This window comes from Hordeum vulgare, chromosome 3H (genome assembly GCF_904849725.1).
Source record: "Hordeum vulgare subsp. vulgare chromosome 3H, MorexV3_pseudomolecules_assembly, whole genome shotgun sequence".
NCBI lineage: Eukaryota > Viridiplantae > Streptophyta > Magnoliopsida > Poales > Poaceae > Hordeum > Hordeum vulgare.
In genome coordinates, this window is record NC_058520.1 from 10863882 (window position 1) to 10882793 (window position 18912).

Genomic DNA, 18912 nt, shown 5'->3' on the forward strand with positions numbered 1-18912 from the left:
TCCGAATGTAAACTGCATTATTTGAGATGCGACCGATCAGTATCTGCGGACATGCCCAGACGCGTCCGCCAGAGTTTGAGGAGCGGGATTTGAGGGGTCTGAATGTACATGTTGTAAGCCTTGCGGAGGAAATGACCGAGGCGAAGGCGGCTGATGCGGCGACGCGGGCGGGCGCAGAGGAGGAAGCCATCCGCGCCCGCATTTCCCGAGAATCGAAGCGAGATCACCCATGTCCCGATGGGTGGATCCATCAACCGGACCTGCGGACTTCGAGACCCACCGGGAACGGTCTGCCTGTTGTGGGAATGAGAGGATAAGGGTCACCGAGGCCTATCTCACGAAGGAAATGGCGGAGGCGGTTGATGCGCCGGCACGGACGGTCGCGGAGGAGGAAGCCATCCGCGCCCGCATTTTGAAGAAACGAGAGCGACGGAACACGCGTGCCCTCGCCCACAACAGAATCGGGCAGTCCGTGAAATTGCACGGTTGCCAACGAAGGAGGAGAAGGAGCTGAGAGGCGGCGAGAACAGCTCCGACGATAAGCAGATTCGGCTCGATCTGTACTGCGTCTTCGACCGGTACTTACACGACAAGGATGACAAGGGTAGCTGTATATGATTTCCACCATAACCAAACATGTCAAATTTTGGTAGTTCGATGACATGTTTAGCAATGACGGAATAGTCGAACGACGTGTGCTCCTCCACGTAGTAGTTGTATGGATTGTATGGAATTTAAGATATATGAAAGTTATAATGTTAAAATGTAGACTGTATTATTTAAGACGGGACCAGTAACTGTTTCTTCACAGACATTGGACGAGTTGGATTTGACGGGTCGTGTGTAGATGCTGTAAGACTACTGGCCGTCGGGCTCTATGACCATCTTTGCCTATCTAGCTGAGCTATGGCTGCAGCTACTCGTCAGTCAAGCCACATTATTTTTCAACTACTGTCCAATCAAATCGTCCGGAGAATCGGGGCATCATTAGTTCAGCAGCCCGGCTTTTATTACCTGCTCCTGCTGTCTTCGTCTTCTCCCCCTCTTCAAACGGTCCAGAGTGGTTGAGAATGCAGGCTGCTGGCGCCAGTGCTAGTTCGGAGGAAAGGAGCAGGGCCTCGCCGTCGGCCATGGAGAAGGGCGGCGACCAGAGCGCCAAGAAGGCGAGGCTGGAGCTGGAGCTGGCCAAAGGCCCGGTGAAGGGAGAGATGGTCGTGCTCGAGCCGGCGGAACAGAGCACGACGATGGATGTCTGCGTGATGATGGACGTCGCCGTGCTCCGCTGCCCCATCTGCAACCGCCCCTTCAAGCCCCCCGTCTTCCAGGTCCAGCATTCTACTTTCCTCTTGCGTCGCGTGCGTTCACCTGGTAAAGGTTCCTTGACGTCGTGGTGGTGTGGTGTTCGATCTGCGCATGCAGTGCAGCGGCGGGCACCTGGCATGCGCCCAATGCCGCGGCGAGCGCCCGGGGAGCCAGTGGCAGTGCCAGAGGTGCGAGCGCGGCGGCTGCTTCGACGTCCGCAACGCGGCGATGGACGCCGTCGTCTCCTCGGCCAGGGTCGAGTGCCCGCACGACGGCTGCGCGCTCTACGTCACCTACCACAAGCTTGACGACCACAGGCTCGCGTGCCCGCGCGCGCCCTGCAAGTGCGCGGTCCCCGGCTGCAGCTTCGACGGCCCGCCGCCGGCGCTGCTCGGCCACCTCAGCTCCGTCCACTCCGTGCCCGCGCACAGGGTGCAGTACGGCATGGTGCTCCACCTGCAGGTGCCAGTGGCAGAACCGCGGCGCCTGCTACTGGGGGAGGAGGACGGCGGTGCGTTCCTCGTCGTCGGCGGCTCGGTCGGCCTGGGCGCGCCCATCGCCGTCTCTGTGGTGTGCATCAGAGCGGGGGCGTTCCCGCTGCCGCACTACGAGGCCAAGCTCTGGGCAAACGGCGGGTCCGACACTGTCCATGCGGACTTCCAGGTGACGAGCAGCAAGGAGCCCGGCGCGGTCGCCATGGAGGAGCTGACCTTCTTGACGGTTCCGCCCAAGCTGCTGGCCGGAGCTGGGCCGGCCAGGACGGTGTCTCTCCACATTCGCATAGACAAGATCGCCTCCTGATGGATGCCACTAATCAGCCCTGAGTCTTCTGGTTTAGTTTGGTTTGGTTTAGTTTAGCTTAGCTTGGGAAGGGTGTGGTTGCATTTTGGTGGCAATGCAGCGATTACTTTCACATCAGATAAGTACTTGTTAAATTTGATTGTATTTTTCTCTCTCAACTCAAAACCAAGGCAAGTGATTGAACAAAAAAAGCTAAGGACGAACCACCACTCTTCTTCATTTTTCTGACATGTGTGAAACCATCTCATCCTGATTTCTAAAGAAAAATTCTAGCGTTTCTCTCATGAGATTTAATGCCAAAATAATATGTGCAAGTCGTAGGATTTGAACTCAGGTTGTTTGATTTGGTCCGCTCCTCTTCATTTTTCTTGTCTACGCGTGTGGTTTTTCCTGCCCGATCCTGATATCTAATTATTCTTTTTCTGCCATTTTTCTCTCATAGGATTTAATGCAAAAATAATGTGTGTGGGTTGTAGGATTTGAATTCGGGTTATTTGATTCGGTGAAGCTTCAACAAACTAGCCAACTATCCCAGTAGCGATTGTTGTACATATGGACGAAAAAGTGTTTTCCCTTTTTATATTAGCATAAAGGAACCAATCAATACCGCACAAACTAGCCTAAAAGAAAAAAAGAAAGAAAAAAAAGAAACAAATGCCGACACCGACAGATCAATGAAGCGAAGATGATCGATAACCGTTGCATCCTCCGGAGAAGTACCACCGCGTTCCCAGCACTCCGAGGCGTCGCGTACCAAGCAACACATTCAAAAAGAAATGCAATGACGACGTAGATGTTGCCCGGACTAGTACTAGGTTTCCCCCGGTGCACAGAACATAGCGGGGGAGGGGCATACCCGACGCCCTTCAAGACAGCCTCCCCCGTGAACCCGGAGCTGACGGGACGCGACGACAGCCGCACTGTCGCGAGGAGGGGGGAGGTCCATCGTCGCCAGCGCAGCGCGGACAGGGCCTAGCGGACCATGTCGGTGACAGCGGGAGGGGTGAGCGATGGGGAGGGGGTCGGAGAAGGGGGGGTCTAGGGGTTCACCCGTCGCCCGCGAGGGGGAGGGGCGAGTTAGCGAACGACTCGACTGTCGAACTTCTAAGCTAGTAAGCTATATATTCGATTGTTGCACATATTGAAGGTGATCCAGCTATTTTAGACTACACCAAACGTAATGTGATTTTTTAGCTTCCACTTTTAAGAGCAAAATGTGCTAGAGATGGGAATTGAACCATTGACCTCATGTGAGAGTACTTAGTTGAATCAAATGAACAAGGAAACTTTTGTGTATGTCTTTCAATTGGGAGCTTATTTGTGTGTACGCAAGCCGATCCACATGACTAGCCTGCCGTGGGCTAGTCATGCTAAACTAACCATGCTACTCGTTCTAAATTTACCATGCTACTCATGCCGTAGTTATAAAGGCGCTCATTCTCTATCTGCCTATTCATGCTGAAGTTACCATGTTGCTAATCCTTAAATTATCATGTTACTCATCATACATTTATGAGGATGGCCATACTATAGTTACCAACATATCAATTATGTAGGTACCAGGTTACTCATGCTAAAGATACCAAGCTACTCATGCTATAGGTACCAGACTGGTCGTGCTAAGACTAATCATGTTGACATTACTAGGCTAATTATGCTTTAGTTATCACGCTCCTTGTGTTGTAGGTATCATGCTACTCGTGTTGCAGTTACCATGGTGCCCATGCTATAATTACCAACATAGTGATTATGTAGTTATCAACATCACACAAATTTAGTTACGAGTTGCACATGCCACAAATTGCTCAATGTGTTAGGTGATATTCACCACCATAGTAATCATGCAGTTACATTCGTGTTTGAGGCGAGATCTAATTTTGAATTCAATAACTATCCACAAGTAATACGATAACATACCTCGAGGGCCTAATCACATAGTGATAATGGGTCCGTGTATGTTTTGATGGAATGTGTTTAGAGAAGCTAATGTATGTTTTCCCGAGAGCGGTGTTTTGGTTCCCGGGAGTATATGCTCCCGTGTATAACTGGGCGGGTCTAAAAAAAACCGTGGTACAAAACTCAGGCCCGATCCCGGCCTGGCCCGACCGTCAGGCCTATTTTTTGGGCCCGAGCTTGAAGAAGCCCGGCCCGACATAGGCATAGAGTTGGGTTTTTTCAGGTCCGAGCCCGGCCCGGTAAGCCCGACGGGCTCAAAATCTAGGCCGAGCCCGACCCGTGGGCAAGGTCGGGTTGGGCTTTTTTGGGCCGGGTCAGGTCGGACCGACCAGGCTAGGTATACTCCTGGGTGAACAGCAACGCAAAGAATATAACAAATATTTTCGAAAAATTCTGAATTTCTTTTAGATGATTGTATTAGTGTCGCAAGCATGCGTAACAATTTTCGTGCAACAAGGAGCAGCGGTGTTTCGTTGGAAAAAATAATAATTTGGAATGACATTTTAGGGTAACTTTTGGTGTTCGATTTTTTTTGCACAAGCAGAAATGTTTAATCTTCTTGTCTCGAAATTTGCATGTAGCATTTGAATGTGACTAAGTATATAAATAATTTTTGTCTTGATTTTTTTTCATTTTAAACTTTTTTTGACCCCACCTGTGCGGATCAACTCTAGCAGCCGGGAAGAGAGCAAAGAAAATATTGTGTAGTAGTAAAATGGACAATCTTCCCACCCTATTCATTTCTGGCATAAGGCTTGGCATACTCATGTTCATTCCATCTACATTCTTGTAGCCTGCTGTGTGGATTTGTGTGCTCGGCAACCACTTTTATAAAAAGGGAATTGTCGTTGATCTCTACATCAAAATAATGCATGCGTCTATATGCAGGGGGGGGGGGGGGGGGGCAGTTCAATCCATGGATATTCAGTTGAATACCCACAATTTTTGTCAAATAAATTTGCATATACTAGCAAAATGGCCCATGCGTTGCAACGGGAGAAAAAAAAACTTAATCTTCAATGATGATGACCACATTATGTTCACACATCATCGCTTGATTTTGAAATTTTGTGCACAAATGCAAGAAAATGTTTCTTCTTTTAAATTTATTCACAAGTTGAAGCAATCTTTACATTTTCAAAAAAAATATCATGGTTGTTAAAAATCTTGGTAACGTAAATAATTATTCTTTTCAAGATTTTTTAAAAAAAACATACAATAATAATCCAATCCATCCAACAGTTAATTCTTCAAAAATCACACGGGTATATTTTCCCAAACACTTAGAAGCATTAATATTTAACTACATAAATTAGATCTTTCATAAACAATTTTACAAATATGACAACAATTTTAAAATCGAGAACATTTTTTACAATTTACAAACATTTACTAAAAATAGTGAATATTTTTTATATTTCAAACGGGTTTAAATATTTTCTTTTGAATTGTCGACCAATTCTAGAAAAGACGAACATAATTTTTGATGTTGGAGGATTTTACTATAAAGTCACAAATATTTTTGAAACGCATGAAGTTTTTCTGAATAAACAAACATTTTCATAAGTCAGTAATATATTTATTAAATTCACGGACATTGTTTCGGAATTTGCAAAAAAAAACGGCGCCTTTTTTGAATCCACGAACATTTTATGTTTTCGTCAACATTTTAATTCAAAATTCCTATTTTTTAATATGCAAATGCTTTTGTAATTCTAAATTATTTAAATTAGAAGTAAACAAAAATGGAACGGAAAAATTTAAATAAAAAAAGAAACTATCAAAACAGGCATTAGCTATTTTTAAATTTTTTTAGGACATTTTTTAAATGCATTAACATATTTTGAATTAGAAAGCATTTTGTTAAATGCTTTTAATAATTTTTAATACATGGAGTTTGATTTGAAATCATGGGCTTTTCTTATTTTACAAACATTTTTTCAAACTTGCAAACATTTTATTGTGTATGCGAGCATTTTTTACAAAAACTCCGAGCTGTTTTTGAAGTCACAAACATTTTATTTTTTAAAATATGTTGATTTAGAATTTTAAGTTTATTAAAAGTTTAAAGGTTACTTGAAGTTCTATATTATTTAAAATAGAAAAATAAAATGAAACTAAAGATAAATAAATAAACGGAACTAAAAAACTGGCGCCTGTGCATGGGCCGGCCCATACGGTGTGCTGGATATTCTCCCAGGGTGCAGAGCGTAATATAGGAGGTTTTTACATAGACCGGCCCCGTCCGAGATTTTTCGCTTTGTGAAACGTTTTCTATTACTTACCGGTAGCATGGTGGGTAATTATGCAAAATTCAGGAGCAATTTTCATGACATATCACAGAAGCAATAGGTGATTTATTAATAATAAGTAAAGATAAAGCATGTACCATGTACTCCTTGTGTTCCTAAATACTTGTTGTTGAGGAGAACTAAACTAATTCTCTCTAATAACAAGTATTATGGTATGGAGGGAGTATTATATTAAAAAGACAATATCTACAAAGAATAACAGGTTGCATACGCTTTTCAGCCTAATGGAATAGTCAGCCCCCTTCCCGTTTTCTCCCCTCCCGCTCAACATGGCCTAGTGGCCCAGTTATCTTTTACTCCCTTCGTTTTCAAATATAAGTCTTTTTAGATGTTTCACTAAAAGACTACATACACATGTGTATAGACATACTTTAGAGTGTACATTCACTTATTTTGTTCCTTATGTAGTCTTCTAGTGAAATCTCTAAAAAGACTTATATTTAGGAACGAAGGGAGTACATAGTAGTCAGTCAGTCCCAACCCAAGTGAAAACTCTGTAGTGGACGTGGGGTCACTTGCACGATCGACCGATCGCACGAACCACCGCTTCCACACTCCGGAAATTGCGTTTGGAGGCCGAGCTTCATGAAGGCCTTTAAATTTAAAATTCAAATTTCATGAAAATTCACATTTTCATAGTTCAAAAAATTCTGAAAAACAATACGGAGACAAGTGAAGGCTTAACACACATGTGTATAAATTTTCAGAAAAAATACAATGAAATGAGGGCTGTATAAAAAGGACAAATCTGAGGTTTTTTTACACATGATACTATTCATCGTTTCAGGCCATGAATTTTTCTTTTTTGTGCAGATCATATTTTAAAGTATTTCATCCTAAAATTTTACACACATACACATAACATCCTTCTTTACTTGCATATTTTTTAGATATTTTTGAAACCAAAAAGTTTGAATTTTGAATTTTCTAAAAAATTCAGCCTCCATGGAGGCCTAGCTCCAAACGTCTGTTCTCTTCCACACTCCCAGTTCTCATCGCTAGCACGTCACACGGCGGTAGGGGCATCAGGCACAGTGCAGCACCGGCACACGACGATGCCGCTCATACATCCGGCGTGGAGATTGAGTCGAGGCGTTGTCGCGTCGACCTCGTTCGTCAGTCAACACATCGACTTTTTCAGACACGTTTTACAAATTTTCTCAATCTATTGTGAAGACGTTAGGGCCGTTTGGATTAATTCTTAGATTGTTGTCTCCGATTCAATCTATGGAAGTGCTTCATAGTTGTTTGTTGGTCAAATGTTTTTTATTTTGAAGACATGGGCTTTAGTACTATCGATTGTACCCTCCATTTTATCAAATGACACCACTTCGATTTGTTATAAATAATTTATCCTTTCATTTATTTAGAAAAGGAGGATGACCCCGATCTCTGCATCTGGGGATGCATGCGATCATTTTATTGATTATTCTCGAGGACTTTACAAAGTAGTACAACAATATGCCTCAATCTGCCGCTACTTCCATCCATATGATGAAGGGGTGCAAGCTGGGCCAAATACCCAGACCTCTCACCTAAGCCTAACATCTAAAGCCAGAGGCCCGAACAAGCCACATACCAGGTCCGGGGCACAAACCGGTCTGGGGCACTCACATGTGTCGCCGCTACCATCTTCCACCTGTTCATCTTCAGAGCAGATTGAGGTGCCACCCTTGGCAGGTGCCTCCTCCATTGACGCCACCATGACGCCAAACGACGACCTCCTCCTACGCGAGTCCATCTCCAAGCAGCGGACACAGATCCATGCTAGGATAGGGCCGCACCACCGACGTCATCCACCACCCACAAGCCACCCAGCCCCAAGGTTCCCAAAGCGGCGTCTTCAAGAAGGGAACGATGCCGTGAGCGCCGTCGCTGCCCAACAAAGTTTGGGCTTTCGCCCGAGAGACCTAGGGAAACGGGAAGTGAGGGGATCAGTCCATACCTAGGGGAAGGTGGGGTGGACCTCGTGCGTCCGACCGCGATCCGACAACCACGAACCGAAGAAGTGGCTAGGTGGGTTAATGCGTTGTGTAAATGGGCTAAGTAGGGATGAGAGGGAAATGATGTGGCCTGTGACAGAGTTTTTTTAAAACACCGAACGTCCACAATTAAACCGGCTATAGTGCCGCTATATAATAAACGGTACGGTTATCAAACGAACTCCGATTGCGACGAAAATTGGCAGGTGGTCTACCTACACTTTATTAAGACCGCACGTCAAGTTTCGACCCAATCCGAGAATATTTTCCAGACAATTTTAAAAACAATATTTTATCGATGTTGCGGGTGCGTGCGTGTGTGGTTGGCCTCAAAACGGTCAAGGACGAACACAGAAAGAACTGGCAACTAATAACGGATGCATGTTTGAAAACTAACGGCAACGTAGTACTAATACAATGCAGATGATGCGCATGATGCGATGATGAATGCGACAACCAAAGGAATCACACCGTGAGAATGGAATAAAAGAGGAATTTTCTGAAGCGTCGGTCTCGGGTTACCACAACGCAGTTCGTGGCCATGTAAGCTAGCTTTTCATATGTCTCTTTCCAAGAATCGGTCCACCAAGCTGGCTGCTAGCTAGCAATCCTCATACTATTAATCCAATCTTGTTTTTCTATGTCTAAATATGATGTCTCCTCTTGATTCTCCTTATCCATCTAGATGCCCTAAGGCATCAAACTTTCTCTTCCAATACTTTTTGAGAAAAAAACATATGCATAATCACTTGAAGAGCTAATTTCAGGTAGGATAATTGAGTACATAATATGAAAAATTCATAACAAATCCAAACAAAAATCAATCAATAAATACATTTTTTTTGCATAGTAGATAATTTAGTGCGTGAGGTATGCTATAAATTTCAGTTTATTTGGACATATGAGTAGCTGTCAGCAGAAAAGACAAATTGGATCAGAACAATACATGAACATCAAACTTTTTACATACCCCAAATTTATCTTTTTTTGCCGAGGACTACTCAAATATCCAATTGATCAGAAATTTGGAGCGCACCTCCCGCACCAAATTCTCCACCATAAAAAAATGGATTTTTCTGAATTTTTCTAGTATTTGTTTTGATTTTTTTTATGTATCATAGGTGCACATGAGCCTGGTCAAAGAATCGCTGCTGTGTGTAGTCATGTATTTTTTTGACCTTGTCATATTTTTCTCTTGGTTTCGTATGAGATACAATAAGAAATATTAGAACGTTTGATAGTTCATGTCATTGATAAACAAGAGATTGGTAAGGCTTTACTACGTAACTAAATGTGATTACTAGTTGTATGTGTTGGCTGTCGTATGTTGTGAGATAGTATGGCAGTATTGGTGTATATTGTATGACAAACCTTGGATCTAAATCATATAGTTGATTTTGAATGTTCAAGATCTACGCCATGTTTGTTTGTGAAAAGGTAATCATACTAAATTAATTATTGCCTAGCTGCTTTTAAGACTAATTAACGCGTCGTTAAGATCACATGTTGCACACAGTTTGAACAGTACAAATGTAAGCAATGACCCCTCACAGTGCACATAATTTTCTGGATCTAATTATATGTGATGGCATTTACATCACACACATAGTCTTTTCTTTTCAATCGTGTGCGATGTCTCACGCATTACATATAATTTTCATGAAATAACCGCATGCGATGTTAATTCAAATCGCACACAGTTTTCATGTTGAATTATGCGAGCCACAAGTTCCACGACTAACCACGCAATTCATAAGGAAGTAAGCTCTTGTATTTCTTTACAAAGGGAGGGAGTGCTCACTATTGTAGATGTAAAATCTCGTAAGGTCGAATCCCACGTTGTAAATTTTGTAAAGCAACAACAAAACGGAGGATCATCAAAAGTGTACGGTACATACTCCTATGTGCAGTCCTCTAGTAAGTAACGTTGAGCTGCTTCAGTGTTTGAACAGTCAAAGCGCTCAGCTGTACAATCCTCTGGTGCCATCTCGAATTATTGTCCGGCTTCTTTCCGTTTTGGGATGCTCTGCTGGTCCGCAATGGCCGCCATGGCTCCTTTTGCGTTCCTCTTTTCCCACTTTTTCACCGTCTAACCAACACTCTGCGGGCAGAAATAACAATGGAGGGAGGGGTGAGCTGCGGCAAGAGCGTGAGTGGGGAGGAGGAGGAGGGGGAGCCGGAGTGGGAGGAGGGACAGGCGCTGATGATGACGGCGACGCAGGACGGAGGCGAAGGAGGGGGTGCCGTGGTGTCTCCGGCCGCGGCGGAGGCCATGGCGCCGCCGGCGCAGATCGACGTGAGGATGGACGTGGTGCTGCTCCACTGCCAGGCCTGCCTCCTCCCCCTCAAGCCCCCCGTGTTCAAGGTGATCCCACACTTCCCCTCTCACCCTCACCCACGATTCTGTTTCCCAAGAACCCAAAAAAAAACCCTCTTTTCGTCCCCTTTTCCCTTCAATCTATCCGTCTTCTTGCCACGGCATTGGAAGCTGATGATTTGCGTTTCCGGCCCGGCCCGGCCGCAGTGCGAGGCCGCCGGGCACGTGGTGTGCTGCTTCTGCCGCGCGGGCCACGCCGCGCTCTGCAGCCGCGCCACCGCCCACTGCGGCGAGCTGGACGCCGTGGTCGGCGCCGCCAAGGTGCCCTGCCCCTACAAGGCGTTCGGCTGCGAGCGCTACGTGGTGTACCACGACGCGGCGGGCCACGAGCGCGCGTGCCAGTGGGCGCCCTGCTCCTGCCCCGAGCACGGCTGCGCCTTCGTCGGCTCCCGCGCCATGCTGCTCGGCCACTTCGCCGCCGCCCACCAGCGCCCCGCCGTCACCATCCGCTACGGCCGGGCCTGGAACCTCGGCCTCTCCCTGTCGCACCGCTGGCACGCGCTCGTCGGGGACGAGGACCGCAGCGTCTTCCTCGTCTCCCTCGGCCCGCTCGGCGCGGCCACCGCCGTGTCGCTGCTCTGCGTCAGGCCGGACGGCGAGGCGGCGCCCCAGTTCCGGTGCAAGCTCTCCGTGGAGCGCCCGGCGGGCGACGGCAAGGACAACGTGGTCCTCATGGCCTCGGCCGTGAGCAACAGCGCGCTGTCCACCGGCGCGCCGGCGCCGGGGCAGGGGATGTTCTTGGCGGTGCCCCAGGAGCTGCTGTCCGGCGACACGCTCACGCTCAGCCTCCGCATTGACCTGATCCGACCCGCCGCCGGCGCCGCTCCCAAGTCCGCCACACCACTGGCCAGGACGCCGAGGAGGATGCAGTGAGTCAAGTACTATGCGTTTGATTGATTGTCTGCACCACTGGTTAGCTTGTTCTGTCTTCTGATGGTTAATAACTCACTTGTTTGATGCAGTAGCAGTAGTGGTATGATGAACAGTTCAATTCGGTATTGTTAAGCTATGCATGATCAGTATATGAGTGTGTGAGAGACTATGAATTGTGTGGGCTTGTTAAGCTACATGGCTTCTCATAAGTAGCAATGCAGCTAAACAAGGGTAGGCATGTTCTAAAATCTGAACAAATGGCACAAGTACTACTGGTAATGCAGCTACTGGTTTGTAGTATTTGATCTGAGTCAAGTGCAACAAATTCAAGTTAATTTGAAGATGTTGCACCAGAGCATGTTCTATATTTTCTTTTCATAACCCGCAGCAGAGTATGTATCAGGTTGTAGTGATCCCGGGGCAGAGGATGCAGTCAAGTATGCATCTGATCTTGATCTGCTGCACGTTATGGATGGTAACTATGATCTGGTGTAGGAGTAGATAAGTTTAATTTCTTATTTTGGGAGGAGGGAGTATTAGTAATGCAGCAAAGCCAGGGAAGGATTGTTGAGCAGCAATGCAGTAATGTTGCTAAGCAAGGGTAGGGATGCTTCACTCTTTGTTCTGAAAAAGTGGCCTCGGTAGTACTCCCAACTGAACTAAAACCATGAAAAGTATTTTGAAAACGGAGGGAGTAGTAAATTCAGCTACTGCTTTGTATTTGATCCAAGTTAATTTCAGTTGCGCAACCGATTGAAGTCAAATAGAACATCCTATACCAGAATCACTATAACCTGCAGCAGAGTATGCAGGGCGAAATATGCATTTGTTGTAGCGGTTATTACTGTACTATGTGCAGATTCTTCTCTGGGAATTACTTTTTGGCATCAAGGAAAATGTTGCGACTCCTTTTTTGTTATTGTAAGATTGGAGTGAATGAGGCGATCATAAATCCAGCCCTTAATTAGGAAAACCAACATCCATTTTGGTTTCTTGTCTCAGATAGTTCTCTTTGTTTGTGTGTGTGTAAACGTGACAATGGTTATTAAAAAACCGGGTCTAACGGTTCGGTCTTATTTTGGGTTTGATTGGTTCAGGTTTTATTGGACTGAGATTTTTTTAGTTGGGTTTTGGTTTGGGTATGTGGAGAAAACAGTTTGGGTATAGTTGGTTATGGGTTTAAACGATTTGGTTATTAGCGGTTATAAACTATGGGTCCAAACCGGTTTCTAGGCATTGGTTATATGTAATAATCAACGACGACCGAGAACGAGTATCTTTGATCCGCGTGCATGCTGTAATGTACTATGTAATTATGTATTATGGGGAAACAACAGATGAAAATCGGAAGTGTTTTGTTGTGCTTTCGCTAAGCAATTTGGTTTTAATACACTTGTTAGTGAGCTTTTCAGCCATGGGCATGTTCTTTTTACCTCTTACTGTGTGTTGAGTGTATCTCAAGGATTACTTTGTTTCTAAACTGTTGTAGACGCACTTATGCCTTTTCTATCTCATTTGTTTCTTAACATGTCAATTTGTGCAATCATATGTACATTGAAACAAACCCATGGTTATGTACTGGGTTTAAACCCACGGTTATGTATTGGGTTTAAATTGGTTTGGGTGAAAAAAATAGTGGGTTCGGTTTTGATTGGGCTAAAAATGACATAAAATGGGTACGATTCAAGTATGGTTTTAAGAGAGAAATGAATGGATATGGTTCAAGTATGAAACCATTCTCAGGTTTATGTGTGTGTGTGTGTGTGTGTGTGTTGGGGGGTGGGGTGGGGGGGGGGGGAGCAAGCTGGACCTGATGCTCAGAGTCAAAGGACCTTGAGGTTCGAACTAACAGGGTCACATTTCAAAGTATATTGTTTTCTTCTTCTTATCAGACTGGCGTCAAGTTGTGTGTTATTGTGTGAGACGTATTAGAAGAGCACATGAAAGGTGAGAAATAGTACAAACTGGGGACAGAGGATCATGCATCCAAAGTGAAGTTTGTATCCATGCATGTTTCACATAAGTCCTGCTGTGTCACCATCTTTTCTGAACCATAGTAACAACAGTTGGGTCCGGCATAGCATCAGATAAGCTAGTAAATGTGCCATCTTAATAACGATGTATCTACACATTTTGTTGCCGAAGTTAGGATATGCTGTGTGAAAATGTCAGGTTATGTTCATGGTTAGAGCTTCATGCAAGTAGCACTGACTTCTGCTGTTTGTAAAGAAAAAAATAATTGTTATTCACCTTGGTGTTGTTGTAAATTCATCTGTGAACACTGAGTACAATGTATGTAGCTTTCACATACCAAACCATCCAATTTTCTCAAGTTTTAACAATGCCCGTTGGGCTCATAAATTTTGGCCTATAACTTTTGCTTTCAACCTTCGACATGTCGGCTATTGCGTTATATATCGCCGTGTCAAAATACAACCTGATAATTCAAAGCACAAAACAAGTTCACACAATCTTTTTGTGACACTCAACCGGGAGAAGCAACTTGGGGAAATGCAGAAGCAAATCGACGGTAGTTTAACCAACATTCACCTAAGTACACATGGTATGCAACATGAAAAAAATTTGACTGTCATCTGCCTACATTATCAAACCTACATTTCTTTGGAGAAAAATAAAATTCCTCAGCATTGTCGACAACCCTCGAAGCTTATGGTTCTTATCATGCAAATGTGTTGCTAGCTCTCATTTCAATGGTTTCTTTTTCATGGTGGATAAAATCACTTCATCTCCTTAGCTCTTATTTGGAGGCGTAAGTGAGGTTGAATTCTTATAAATGACCCAGAATAATCACATATCCGTTAGAGGAGTAAACGGCTGAGTATCCTTAGAGAAGGACGATAACGGAGGCCGAGTCTAGCTAACCGACCCCCTATATTTAGAGAAGGATATTTAAATAAAAATGTTTTTACCTAGCCACATAAATTTCAAACAATTGCACATAATATCATGAACGATCATATAGTTGCACGGATTGAGGAATTCAAATCTAAACATGCAAATAGTTTATTCGGAAGGCGTCACATCGATTAAGTTTGATCCGAAATCACTACAACATAGCATGTTTCATGTTATGGATCGAGCCAAACCAAATGCATGCACGAAATCAAACACCATCCTCGTGAGGGAAATCACCACACCATCTCGACGGCCACCTCCATCCACACCACCACCACCACCACCATTCCGAAGAGAGACCTCCATTTGGGTCAAGATCTCCTCACGAGTGAGCTCCCCAATTCTTTTCACTACATCGCATGCGTATCCACCGTGGATGCGACGTCGTGAAGAATCACACCGAGCAACTGCTCGAGGGCTCGAGAGTCGGAGACGACGCCGCGGTGAGACATATTGGTGATCCTGATGGACCTATAGTATTCCTGCCGTGGGTCTCCCCCCATCACCACATCAAGCGCAAGTATGCTCGCCAAGTTCACGACGCCATCCCCGTCGCCATACACCGCCTCCGGGGCCGCCCCGAGGCCGCCGGAGCCGGTGTAGACGAGCTTCTCCACGGTCGGCACGCCGACGCCGTTGACACACGTCATGGGCACCAACGGCGGTCCGAGGCTCAGCGCCACGGGAAGGGCACGCGTCTTGTAAAGCCGCACCTCTAATGGCGACAGCCCTGCCGCCGCGAGGAACGCCGGCATGTCACGCGCGGCGTAGCTCCGGTTCTGTGTGACCGCCAGCGGCGTGTCGTTGTCGAAAGCGACGGGAGACGGCAGTGCCGAGAGAGTTCCAGGGAAGGTCATCCTGGCTTGCGGCGGCGAGAGGACGTCGGCGGGGGATGCTGAGCCGTAGCTGCCGCTTGAGGGGAGGCCCTGCATCAGTAGCACGAACCCGCCGGCGCCCGTGGAGGCCATGACGAAGTGCTTGACGAACCTCCTGCGCCACGGCAGCGGGCTCCGGTTGAGGAAGTCGAGGGCGAAGTAGCCGCCCTGGCTGTGCGAGGCGAGCACCACCGGCATGTCGCCGTTCGTCCTGCTCGCGCGCTCCACCAGCTCCCGGAGCCGCCGTCGGAACCGGGACACCTCCCTGTTCGCCGTCCCCGGCGGGGCGGGCGCGTGGCGGAAGTCGTAGGGCGCGCCGAAGAGGGTCTCGCCGTCGCGGTACCCCGCTCGCTCCAACGCCTCCACCAGATTCCCCATGCACAGCTCCCTGTGTCACATGAACCAAATCAATCGCCTGTTTCCGACTACTTCGATTCATGAAAATCAGCTTCACTTCATTAAATTCACTTTGAAGCAGTTTCATACGAAAGCTATAGCACTATCAAGAGAATGTTTGGCTTCCATCTAGCTCCAGCTTCAAGAATAAAAAAATTGGTGGAAAGAAATCTACTTGATTGGTTAAGGGGAAAGAAAATGAAGGTGTATCCACTTACTGGTGGCAGTGGTGGGTAATTTCTCTTCAACTCCAGCTTCTAGAGTTTTTTGAAACACCCTTTCAGAAGCTTCATAAAAACTTTGAAATTATATCCCAGATTCTAGTTTTTTTTCGGAGCAGCATATCGTGCAGCTACTCCGTTTGGTTTGTCTTTTCTGAAGTAGAGTTGAATTTTAAGAAGCACAGCAGTCCCAATTCAAACAGGCTCTAAGAACCTTTTCAAGTTCACGTAACTTCTCAAATTCGCATACCTTCGCGTATTTTTCTTAAATCCGCCTGATTTTTTCAGGTTCGTGTACTGCTTTTAAACCCGTGCACCTTTTCAAATTCATGAACTTTTGTAGAAAGTAGGCGGATTTGAAAAAAGCACGTGAATTTGGAAATGTACCTTGAAAAAATAAACAGACTTGAAGAAAGTACAAGAATTGAGTCAAACATGGTCAAAACCGGCAAAAATCAGCACCAAAACCGGTCAAAACCGTGTCGAGGACGAACCTTGTCCGGTTTTGCTAGTCAGCGTCCAAGTTGTTCGGTTTTGAAGTTCCAAATCTATACTCTGCCGAGAGTTGAGGGACAAAAAATATGCTTTTCCCTATAATTAATTAATTTCTCTGTTTTATTATCTTATCTTACTTACTAATAAAGCAAATATTGCTTCTGCAGTACGTCAATTAAATTATCCCTAAAGTTGACTAAAATTACCCACCAATGCCACCTATAAGTCATAAAAAATGTTTCAAACAGGAAAATCTCCGGACTGGGCCGGCCCATATAGGCACCTCCTATATTACGCTCTGGCCGTTGGAAAAAGATGCAGCACACCTATTTGGGCCGGCCCATGCGTGGGTGCCTGTTTTTTTTGGTTTAGTTCTTTTATTTTTCTTTTCAGTTCCATTTTGTTTTTGTACTTTAAATAATTTAGAACTCCAAATAACTTTGCTAAATTTTAAGAAACTAAGAATTTCGAAATAAAATATTCAAAATAACATAATTTTTTGAGAATTCAAAAACTACTGAGGAGTTTTGAAAATGTTTGCATATACAAAAAAATGTTTAAATTTTGAGAAAATGTCCATAAAATATAAAATTCAATGATTTTAAACAAAAGTCCGTGTAAAAATCTTAAAAACAATTTGTGCCTCTGTTTTTAGTCTCGTTTTTTATTTAAATTTTTCCGTTCCATTTTTTAATTTAAATAATTTAGAACTTTGAAAACTTTTGCAATTTATAAGACTGAGAATTTTGAAATAAAAGTTTGAAGAAAACATAAAATGTTTGTGAATTCAAAAAATGCTCGGGGTTTTTGTAAAAATATTCGCATATTCAGAAAAATGTTCATAATTTTGAGAAAAATGTTGGTGAGAACAATAAAAGTCCATGATTTTCAAAACAAAAATGTGTATTTTTTTGAGTGCAATTGAAAAAAAATGTATGCTAATTCAAAAAATGTTCATGCATTTTAAGAAATGTCCTAAAATTTTAAAGACATAATCAGCACCATTGAATATTTATTTATTTTTTCTTTCGTTGCAACGCACGAACCCTTTTGCTAGTTGCATAAAACGTTCTTATTAGCTGAAATAGCTTGTAAAAGTATCTTATATTATAGAACGAAGGAAGCAATTACTTGTCTGCGGTGTCGTCGGCGAGGAAGCCGCGGGTGGAGCCGAAGGAGAGGGCGCGGGTCTCGACGCCCGGCGCGTTGCGGTAATCGCCGGCGGCATCGTCGTAGACCAGGCGGATCTGATCGGCGAAGCACACGGCGTCGGCATCAGGAGCAGCGGCGTTCTTCCATAGCCGGTGCCACCGGCCGTCGCCCTTGTGCGCGGCGCAGAGCGCCGACGGCGGCTCGTAGTCGTCCGTGAGGCGGACCTCGATCTGGCTGCAGGAGCTGCCCGGCAGCAGCACCACAGGGTGGAGGCCGGAGGCGTGGTCGAGAGTCCACGGCAACGGCAAGGCGACGGTGTGGCTGACCAGGAAGAAGGTGGAGTGGACGAGCAGGAGGAGCCGTGGCAGCCATTGGAGCTTCGTGGCCATGGCCATGGCGAGAGATACGTCACCTGCGTGCGTTGCCTGTACGTATGGTGCTGGTGTTAGCTGACAAAGAGCAAGGATGGATGGATGGATAGAATCTCCTGCGGTGCAGCCCGATCCAACACGCTGCTCCAACCAACACGCTGTGCTGCTGCGCCATACCGTATTTGTTGAAATTGACACTTCGTCTTTATTTTTGAAAACTCACCCGGGGGAGCTTCCCACCTAAATATATTTCTCAAGTTTATAACCCAATGTTTGTCGGATTATAAGGTGAATTACATAAGCATGTGTAAACGTGATAGGAGATAGGATCGTCGGTAGTATAGGCGTCCTGTTTATGCTCCGGTTTCTTCATCCGGCATGTCCAGGGCATGAGGTCATCAATGATTCGGTTGAGGGTGTAATGTTGTGGTGATGAGATCATAGCATTTCTGGAGTTCCAATTTTTTCATAGGATAATGAGGCGAATTGAGTGCCAAATCACCGCTTCTACTTGGGTAGGTAGACAACAGCCCCAAAATCATCAAGGTTATCTGTAGGTGGAAAGCCAATCCGTTGCCATATTCGTTGTTCGAGCGAGCAGTGAATGAAGATGCGGGGGTTGTTTCATCATTGACACTTTGTTTTTAGAAGCAAATCTAGAATTGCTAAAAGTGAGAATGACTCAGAATTCTGTTGATAGTGGCGCTAATTTTTCTTCAAACCGACTCTGAAATTTGGTGAAAATGACCGGAAGTTCTTGAAAATGGGATTTTGGAAGGCGACAAAAGGGTTTGGGGTCCAAGTAGATTTTGACTAGATGAATTCGAGGTGACCAACCTCACACGCTCCCCGACTAAGGTGAAGCTAGTCGCATGTCGTTGCC

At 45.3% G+C, this 18912-nt stretch overlaps 3 protein-coding genes across 3 annotated transcripts; 2 read left to right on the plus strand and 1 right to left on the minus strand.

Annotated features, from left to right (window-relative positions):
• The first annotated feature begins 1020 nt into the window (after positions 1-1020).
• LOC123439228 (putative E3 ubiquitin-protein ligase SINA-like 6) lies at positions 1021-2306 on the plus strand. The gene is made up of 2 exons (XM_045115968.1): positions 1021-1325; positions 1420-2306. Exons 1-2 carry the CDS (start codon positions 1071-1073, stop codon positions 2101-2103), a joined length of 939 nt encoding a protein of 312 aa, XP_044971903.1. The 5' UTR covers positions 1021-1070; the 3' UTR covers positions 2104-2306.
• A 7830-nt stretch (positions 2307-10136) lies between these two features.
• LOC123439229 (putative E3 ubiquitin-protein ligase SINA-like 6) lies at positions 10137-11903 on the plus strand. The gene is made up of 2 exons (XM_045115970.1): positions 10137-10718; positions 10878-11903. The coding sequence occupies exons 1-2, from the start codon at positions 10473-10475 to the stop codon at positions 11601-11603; spliced, it is 972 nt and encodes a 323-aa protein (XP_044971905.1). The 5' UTR covers positions 10137-10472; the 3' UTR covers positions 11604-11903.
• A 2692-nt stretch (positions 11904-14595) lies between these two features.
• LOC123442489 (lecithin-cholesterol acyltransferase-like 1) lies at positions 14596-18200 on the minus strand. Its single transcript, XM_045118547.1, has 2 exons — positions 17638-18200; positions 14596-15782 (listed from the first exon to the last, which is right to left on the minus strand). The coding sequence occupies exons 1-2, from the start codon at positions 18051-18053 to the stop codon at positions 14870-14872; spliced, it is 1329 nt and encodes a 442-aa protein (XP_044974482.1). The 5' UTR covers positions 18054-18200; the 3' UTR covers positions 14596-14869.
• Between the last annotated feature and the right edge of the window lie 712 nt (positions 18201-18912).